Below are 8,970 nucleotides of genomic sequence, written 5' to 3' on the forward strand. Positions count from 1 at the left end.
GAATTCAAAAAGGTCTTGGAGGATCCAGGAGGGTCCTGGGGAATCCAGGAGGGTCTTGAGGGATCCAAGAGGATCCTGGGGATCCCAGAGGGTTGTGGAGGATCCAGGAGGGTCCTGGGGGATCTGGGAGGGTCAAGAGGGTCCAGGAGGGTCTTGAAGGATCCAGGAGGGTCCTGGAAGATCCAGGAGGGTCTTAAGGGATTTGGGAAGATCCTGGGGGATCCAAGAGGGTCTTGAGGGACCCAGGAGGGTCCTGGGGGATCTGAAATGGTTGAGGGGGATTCAGGAGGGTCCTGGGGGATTCAGGAGGGTCTTGAATGATCTAAGAGGGCTGTGAAGGATCCAGGAGGGTCTTGAAGGACCTGAGATGGTCGAGGGGGATCCAGGAGGGTCTTGAAGGATCCAGGAGGGGCTTGAGGGACCCCAGAGGGTCCTGGGGAATTCAGGGGGATCTGAAATGGTTGAGGGGGATCCAGGAGGGTCTTGACGGAGTCCGGAGGGTCCTGGGGGATCTGAGAGGGTCAAGGGGGGATCCAGGAGGGTCTTGAGGGAGTCAGGAGGGTCCCGGAGAATCTGAGAGGGTCAGGGGGGGATTCAGGAGGGTCTTGAATGATCTGAGAGGGCTTTGAAGGATCCAGGAAGGTTCAGAGGGATCTGAGAGGGTCGAGGGGGGATCCAGGAGGATCCTGGGGGATCTAAGAGGGTCCTGGGGGATCCAGGAGGGTCTTGAGGGATCCGAGAGGGTCCTGGGGAATTCAGGAGGGTCCTGGGGGATGTGAGAGGGTCAAGGGGGGATCCAGGAGGGTCTTGAGGGATCCAGGAGGGTCTTGAGGGATCCAGGAGGGTCCTGGAGGATCTGAAATGGTTGAGGGGGATCCAGGAAGGGCTTGAGGGAGTCAGGAGGGTCCTGGGGGATCTGAGAGGGTCAAGGGGGGATTCAGGAGGGTTGAGAGGGATCCAGGAGGGTCCTGGAGGATCTGAGATGGTCGAGGGGGATCCAGGAGGGTCCTGGGGGATTCAGGAGGGTCTTGAGGGATCCAGGAGGGTCTTGATGGACCCGAGAGAGTCCTGGGGAATTCAGGAGTGTCCTGGGGGATCTGAGAGGGTCAAGGGGGGATCCAGGAGGGTTGTGGAGGATCCAGGAGGGTCTTGATGGAGCCGAGAGGGTCCTGGGGGATCCAGGAGGGTCCTGGGGGATCTGAGAGGGTCCTGGGGAATTCAGAAGGGTCCTGGGGGATCTGAGAGGGTCAAGGGGGGATCCAGGAGGGTCTTGATGGACCCAAGAGGGTCCGGGGGGCTGCCAGGGGGTTTCCTGGGGTGGCTTTCCTACTTCCCGGCGATGAGGGGGTTGCGCAGGACGACGATGACGGAGTCCCCGCGCAGGAACATCTTGGAGATGTAGCGGTCCTTGTTCACGGGCTTGGATTTCTTCTTGCCCTTCCCGCTCTTGGGCACCTCAGTCCACATCTCCTTCACGTTCTCCAGCACCATGTTGCAGTGCCTGGGGGGGGGGAGCACAGAGAGGGGGGGGGGTTGGGGGGGTCTCTCAGTACCTGGGTGACACCCTGGGGACCCTGGGGACACTCTGAGGACCCTGGGGACACCCTGGGGACACCCTGGGGACCCTGGAGACACCCTGGGGACCCTGAGGACACTCTGAGGACCCTGGGGACACCCTGGGGACACCCTGGGGACCCTGGGGACACCCTGGGGACACCCTGGGGACCCTGGAGACACCCTGGGGACCCTGAGGACACTCTGAGGACCCTGGGGACACCCTGGGGACACCCTGGGGACCCTGGAGACACCCTGGGGACCCTGAGGACACTCTGAGGACCCTGGGGACACCCTGGGGACCCTGGAGACATTCTGAGGACCCTGGGGACACCATGGGGACCCTGAGGACACTCTGAGGACCCTGGGGACACCCTGGGGATGTTGAGGACCCTGGGGACACCCTGGGGACCCTGGGGACACCCTGGGGATGCTGAGGACCCTGGGGACACTGAGGACCCTGGGGATGTTGAGAACCCTGGGGACACCCTGGGGATACCCTGGGGACTCTGGTGACACCCTGGGGACACCCTGGGGACCCTGAGGACCATGGTGACACCCTGGGGATGCCCTGGGGACACTGAGGACCTGGGGACACCCTGAGGTCCCTGGGGACACCCTGAGGACCCTGGACACACCTTGGGGACACCCCGGGGATGCTGAGGACCCTGGGGACACCCTGAGGACCCTGGACACACCTTGGGGACACCCTGAGGACTCTGGGGACACCTTGAGGACACTGTGGGGACACCATGGGGACCCTGGGGATGTTGAGAACCCTGGGGACACCATGGGGACCCTGGGGACACTCTGGGGACACTGAGGACCCTGGGGACACCTTGGGGACTCTGGTGACACCCTGGGGACACCCTGGGGCCCTGGGGATGTTGAGGACCCTGGGGACACCCTGGGGATGCCCTGGGGATGCTCTGGGGATGTTGAGGACCCTGGGGACACCCTGAGGACCCTGGAGACACCCTGAGGACCCTGGGGACACTTGGGGACACCCTGAGGACCCTAGAGACACCTTGAGGACACTGTGGGGACACCATGGGGACACTCTGGGGACACCATGGGGACCCTGGGGCACCCCGGGGCCCTGGGGATGCTGAGGACCCTGGAGACACCCTGAGGACCCTGGAGACACCCTGGGGACACTGTGGGGACCCTGGAGACACCCTGGGGACGCTGAGGAGCCCCTGGGGACACTGTGGGGATCCTGGGGACACCGTCTGCAGACCTGTCGAAGGCCTTGATGTGACACCCTTGGGGTCAGTGTGGGGACACGGAAAGGACTCTGGGGACACTGAGGAGCCCTTGGGGACACTGTGGAGACACCCTGAGGACCCTGAGGACACCCTGGGGACACTGTGGGGACCCTGGTGACACCCTGGTGACGCCGGTTTCAGACCTGTCGAAGGCCTTGACGTGACACCCTCGGGGTCGCTGTGGGGACTCAGGGGTCACTGTGGGGACACTGAAGGGACTCCAGGGACACTGAGGAGCCCTGGGGACACTGTGGGGACCCTGGAGACACCCTGGGGACGCTGAGGAGCCCCTGGGGACACTGTGGGGATCCTGGGGACACCGTCTGCAGACCTGTCGAAGGCCTTGATGTGACACCCTTGGGGTCAGTGTGGGGACACGGAAAGGACTCTGGGGACACTGAGGAGCCCTTGGGGACACTGTGGAGACACCCTGAGGACCCTGAGGACACCCTGGGGACACTGTGGGGACCCTGGTGACACCCTGGTGACGCCGGTTTCAGACCTGTCGAAGGCCTTGACGTGACACCCTCGGGGTCGCTGTGGGGACTCAGGGGTCACTGTGGGGACACTGAAGGGACTCCAGGGACACTGAGGAGCCCTGGGGACACTGTGGGGACCCTGGAGATGCTGAGGAGCCCTTGGGGACACCCTGAGGACCCCGGGGACACCAGTTCCAGACCTGTCGAAGGTCTTGATGCGACACCCTTGGGGTCACTGTGGGGACACTGAAGGGACTCTGGGGACACTGAGGAGCCCTTGGGGACACTGTGGGGACACCCTGAGGACCCTGAGGACACCCTGGGGACCCCTCGGGGACGCCCAGAGGATGCTGAGGACCCTGGGGACACCCTGGGGACCCTGAGGACCCTGGTGATACCCTGGGGACGCCGGTTCCAGACCCATCAAAAGCCTTGATGCGACACCCTCGGGGTCACTGTGGGGACACTGAAGGGACTCTGGGGACACTGAGGAGCCCTTGGGGACACCCTGGGGACACTGGGGACACCCTGAGGCCCCTGAGGACACCCTGGGGACCATGGGGACACCCTGGGGACGCCGGTTCCAGACCCGTCGAAGGCCTTGATGTGACACCCTCGGGGTCGCTGTGGGGATGCTGAAGGGACTCTGGGGACACTGAGGAGCCCTTGGGGACACTGTGGGGACACCCTGGGGACCCTGAGAACCCTGGTGACACCCTGAGGACACCCTGGGGACCCTGAGGACCATGGTGACACCCTGAGGACGCCGGTTCCAGACCCGTCAAAGGCCTTGACGCGACACCCTCGGGGTCACTGTGGGGACGCTGAAGGGACTCTGGGGACACTGAGGACCCTGGGGACACCCTGGGGACCCTGGTGACACCCTGAGGATGCTGAGGAGCCCTTGGGGACACCCTGGGGACCCTGAGGACACCATGGTGACACCCTGGGGACGCCGGTTCCAGACCCGTCAAAGGCCTTGACGCGACACCCTCGGGGTCACCCTGGGGACTCAGGGGTCACTGTGGGGACACTGAAGGGACTCTGGGGACACTGAGGAGCCCTTGGGGACACCCTGAGGACACCCTGGGGACCCTGAGGACCCTGGTGACATCCTGAGGACACCCTGGGGACCCTGAGGACCATGGTGACACCCTGGGGACGCCGGTTCCAGACCCGTCAAAGGCCTTGACGCGACACCCTCGGGGTCACTGTGGGGACTCAGGGGTCACTGTGGGGACACTGAAGGGACTCTGGGGACACTGAGGACCCTGGGGACACCCTGGGGACACCATTCCTGACCTGTCGAAGGCCTTGACGCGGCCCAGCAGCTTCTTGTTGTTGCGGCAGTTGATGAGCACCTGCGTGTTGTTCTTGACGCTCTGCGTGAGCACCGACAGTGGGCCCGTGTTGAACTCCTCCTCCTCCCGCTTCTGCAGCTCCTCCGGCGTCATCTCGCTCTTGGGCTTGTTCAGCAGGCTCCTGGGGGGCACACGGGGACAGCAGGGGTGTCAGGGGGACAGCAGGGATGGCAGGGGGACAGAGGGATGGCAGGGGGGCACAGGGACAGCAGGGATGGCAGGAGGACAGCAGGGATGGCAGGGGGACACAGGGACAGCAGGGATGGCAGGGGGACACAGGGACAGCAGGGATGGCAGGGACAACAGGGACGGGAGGGACATGGGGACACAGCAGGCTCCTGGGGGACACACGGGGACAGCAGGGATGGCAGGGGGACAGAGGGACACAGGGACAGCAGAGGACAGCAGGGGATAGCAGGGATGTCAGGGACACAGGGACATGGGGACACCCACAGGGACGCAAGTGATGTTCAGGGGGGACAAGGATGGCAGGGGGAACAGCAGGGGGGGCACAGGTACAGCAGGTATGGCAGGAGGACACAAATGGATGGGCAGGGATGGGCAGGGGGACGCAGGATGGCAGGGGGACAGAGGGATGGCAGGGGGACAGAGGGATGGCAGGGGGACAGCAGGGATGGCAGGGGGACACAGGGACAGCAGGGATGTCAGGGGGACAGAGGGACAGCAGGGGATAGCAGGGACATGGGGACACAGCAGGCTCCTGGGGGGCACACGGGGACAGCAAGGCACGTCAGGGGGACAGCAGGGATGGCAGGGGGACACAGGGACAGCAGGGATGGCAGGGAGACAGCAGGGATGGCAGGGGGACACAGGGACAGCAGGGATGGCAGGGGGACGGCAGGGATGTCAGGGACAACAGGGACGGGAGGGACATGGGGACACAGCAGGCTCCTGGGGGACACACGGGGACAGCAGGGATGGCAGGGGGACAGCAGGGATGGCAGGGGGACACAGGGACAGCAGGGATGGCAGGGGGACAGCAGGGATGGCAGGGGGACAGCAGGGATGGCAGGGGGACGGCAGGGATGTCAGGGACAACAGGGACGGGAGGGACATGGGGACACAGCACTCTCCTGGGGACACATGGGGACAGCAGGGATGGCAGGGGGACAGAGGGTCAGCAGGGGATAGCAGGGATAGCAGGGATGTCAGGGACACAGGGACATGGGGACACAGCAGGCTCCTGGGGACACCAGGGGACAGCAGGGGACACCAGGGGGACAGCAGGGATGGCAGGGGGACACAGGGACAGCAGGGAATAGCAGGGATGTCAGGGACACAGGGACACGGGGACACAGCAGGTTCCTGGGGGCACACGGGGACAGCAGGGATGGCAGGGGGACAGCAGGGATGGCAGGGGGACAGTGGGACAGCAGGGGATAGCAGGGATGTCAGGGACACAGTGACACGGGGACATAGCAGGCTCCTGGGGACACTGAGGGACAGCAGGGATGGCAGGGACGCAGGGACATGGGGACACAGCAGGCTCCTGGGGACACCAGGGGACAGCAGGGGACACCAGGGGGACAGCAGGGATGGCAGGGACACAGGGACAGCAGGGGATAGCAGGGATGTCAGGGACAACAGGGACGGGAGGGACATGGGCCACAGCAGGCTCCTGGGGACACCGGGGGACAGCAGGGATGGCAGGGGGACAGCAGGGATGGCAGGGATGTCGGGGGGACACAGGGACAGCAGGGGACAGCAGGGATGGCAGGGGGACAGCAGGGGTGTCGGGGGGACACAGGGACAGCAGGGGACAGCAGGGATGGCAGGGGGATAGCAGGGGTGTCGGGGGGACACAGGGACAGCAGGGACAGCAGGGACATGGGGATATGAGGGGGACATGGGGACACAGCAGACTCCTGGGGGAGTTCCCTCCCCCCTGGTTCCCCCCATTCCCATTCCCGTTTTCCCCCCTGTTTTTCCCCATTCCCCCCATTCCCGTCTCCCCCCCCGGCTCTCCCCATTCCCATTCCCGCTCCCGCTCCCCCCTCGCCCCCCTCCCTTCCCCCATTCCGACCCCCTTTCCCGGTTCCCCCCGTTTAACCCCCCCATCCTCCCTTCCCATTCCCCTTCCCTCCGCCCTCTCATTCCCCCGCTTCCCCCCCGTCTCTCGCCCGCTCTCCCCCGGTCCCTCCGTCCCCCCCCGTCCCTCCCCGCCCCCTTTTCACGCCTTTTTAGCCCCATTTTTCCTCCAAATCCCCCCCAAATCCCCCCCGATTCCCTCCCCCCCCTTCCCCTCACATGGTTCCTCCCGGTCCCGCTCCCGCCGCTCCCGGTGCCGCTTCCGGGTCACGGCGCGGCCGCGGCACTTCCGGGTCAGAGCCGGGACAGCGGCCAATGGGAGAGCGAGGGGGGCGGGGCCTGGGGAAAGGGGCGGGGCCAAAGGGAACGGGCAGGGGCAGCGGAAGTTTGGGGGTCCCGGGGGGATTTTGGGAGGGTTTAAGGGGTTCCTGGGCGTCTTTGTGGGCTCCAGGGGGGGTTTAGGGGTCTAGGGGGGGGTTGAGGGGGTTTAGGGAGTTCCTGGGGGAGTCTCTGTGGGCTTCAGGAGGGTTTTAGGGATCCCAGAGGGGATTTGGGAGAGCTCAGAGGAGTTTTGGGGGGCTCGGAGGGGTTTGGGGGGTCCAAGAGGCGGTTTTGGATGGCTCAGAGGAGGTTCCGGGGGGTCCCAGGTTTGGGGTCTGCCCAGAAGGGGCGTGGCCAGGCAGGATGGGGGGCGGAGCTTCTTGGGCCCTCAGTGGGTGGAGCTGATGCAGGGGGCGGAGTTAGAAGATGATGGGCGGGGCTTTGGCCGTGTGCCAAGGGAGGCGTGGCCAAACTGGTGGGCAGGGACTTGGATCGCTGGAGGGGGCGTGGTCTGGGAGGGGGCGTGTCCAGGTGAGGACGTACACGAGAGGGGGCGTGGTCATGTGGGGGGGCGTGTCCAGAAGTGGGTGTACACAAGAGGGGGCGTGACCAGGGAAAGGGTGTGGCTGAGGAGCGCGGTAAGGAGGGGGCGTGGTCAGGAGGGGCGTGTCCTGAGGAGGCGTGTCCAGGTGGGGTCATACACAGGAGGGGGCGTGTCCTGAGAGTGGGGCGTGGTCAGAGAGAGGGATCACCTAGGAGAGGTGTGTGTCGGGATAGGGGGCGTGGTCGGGGATGGGCGTGGTTTATGATAAGGGGCGTGTTGGGGGTGAGTCCAGAGACAGGGGGCGTGTTCAGGAGAGGGGTGTGTCTGGGTGGGGGCGTGTCTGGGGACAGGGGGTGTGTCCCTGAGAGGGGCGTGTCATGGTAGGGGTGTGTCCGGGGAGGGGGCATGTCCTGGTGGGGGCGTGACTGGGGGACTGGGGGGCGTGTCCAATAAAGGGTGTGTCCACGTGTGGGGCATGTCTGGATAAGGGGGCGTGTCCTGCTCGGAAGGGGCGTGTCCCATAAGAGGGGTGTGTTTGGGTGGGGGCGTGTCCTGCTTGGAGGGGGCGTGTCCGAGGAGGGGGCGTGTTCGAGGAGGGAGCTTTGTCCTGCTTGGAGGGGGCGTGGCCTGCACAGAGGGGGAGTGTCCTCTTGAGGGGGCTTGTCTTTGAGGGGCGTGTCCGAGGAGGGGGCGTGTCCGAGGAGGGGGCGTGTCCCGGGACATGTCCGAGGCGGGGGCGTGTCTTGGAGGGGCGAGTTCGAGGAGGGGGCGTGATCAATGAGGGGGCGTGTCCCAGGGGCGTGTCCGGTGAGAGGGGCGTGTCCGAGGAGGGGGCGTGTCCCAGGGGGCGTGTCCGAGGAGGGGGCGTGTCCCGGGGGGGCGTGTCCGAGGAGGGGGTCGGGCGGTGGGTGCGGGCGCCGAGGGCGCGGCAGCGGCGGCCATGGACGGGCGGCCCGGGGCGAGGTACGGGGGGGGGCGGAGGGGACCGGGACGGGCCCCCGGGGGGGGACACACGGGGGGGTCTGGGGCCTGAGACCCCCGGGGGGGGAGACGGGTGGGGGTCCGGGGACTGAGACCCCCGGAGAGGGCGGGATCCGGGACTGGGACCCCCGGAGAAGGGGGGCGGGGGACGGGGATGGGTCCTGGGGGGGGTCCCGGGGCTGAGACCCCCGGGGGGGGACACACGGGGAGGGTCCCGGGACTGAGACCCCCGGAGAGGGCGGGATCCGGGACTGAGACCCCCGGAGAGGGCAGGATCCGGGACTGGGACCCCCGGAGAGGGGGGGGGACCGGGACGGGCCCCCGGGGGTTCCCGGGGCTGAGACCCCCGGGGGGGGGGGCGGGTTCGATCCCGGGACGAGGGGTCCGCGACTGGGACCCCCGGGAGGGGCGGG

General features: G+C 66.4%; 1 protein-coding gene across 2 annotated transcripts; it reads right to left on the reverse strand.

Annotated features, from left to right (window-relative positions):
- Positions 1-700: 700 nt before the first annotated feature.
- SNRPD2 (small nuclear ribonucleoprotein D2 polypeptide) lies at positions 701-7,000 on the reverse strand. Of its 2 annotated transcripts, XR_005562733.1 has the most exons (4): positions 6,931-7,000; positions 4,604-4,783; positions 1,271-1,501; positions 701-847 (listed from the first exon to the last, which is right to left on the reverse strand). XR_005562733.1 is itself a non-coding variant. In XM_039379122.1 (3 exons), coding segments are annotated over exons 1-3 (357 nt in total). In that variant the 5' UTR covers positions 6,933-7,000; the 3' UTR covers positions 1,138-1,326. The 2 variants fall into 2 exon arrangements, 1 of the variants encoding a protein (XP_039235056.1); XM_039379122.1 differs by lacking the exon at positions 701-847 and having other exon boundaries at positions 1,138-1,501.
- Between the last annotated feature and the right edge of the window lie 1,970 nt (positions 7,001-8,970).

This window comes from Pipra filicauda, unplaced genomic scaffold, assembly GCF_003945595.2.
Source record: "Pipra filicauda isolate LSUMZ 115617 unplaced genomic scaffold, ASM394559v2 scaffold1578_size9114_pilon, whole genome shotgun sequence".
Classification (NCBI taxonomy): domain Eukaryota; kingdom Metazoa; phylum Chordata; class Aves; order Passeriformes; family Pipridae; genus Pipra; species Pipra filicauda.

Bases quoted from the DNA above. Each gene is read 5' to 3' on its own strand.
- SNRPD2 (XM_039379122.1), bottom strand. The intron at 1,502-4,603 runs GTCAGGAATGGT...CCCCCCCCCCAG, and splicing joins CGCGTCAAGGCCTTCGACAG to GCACTGCAACATGGTGCTGG.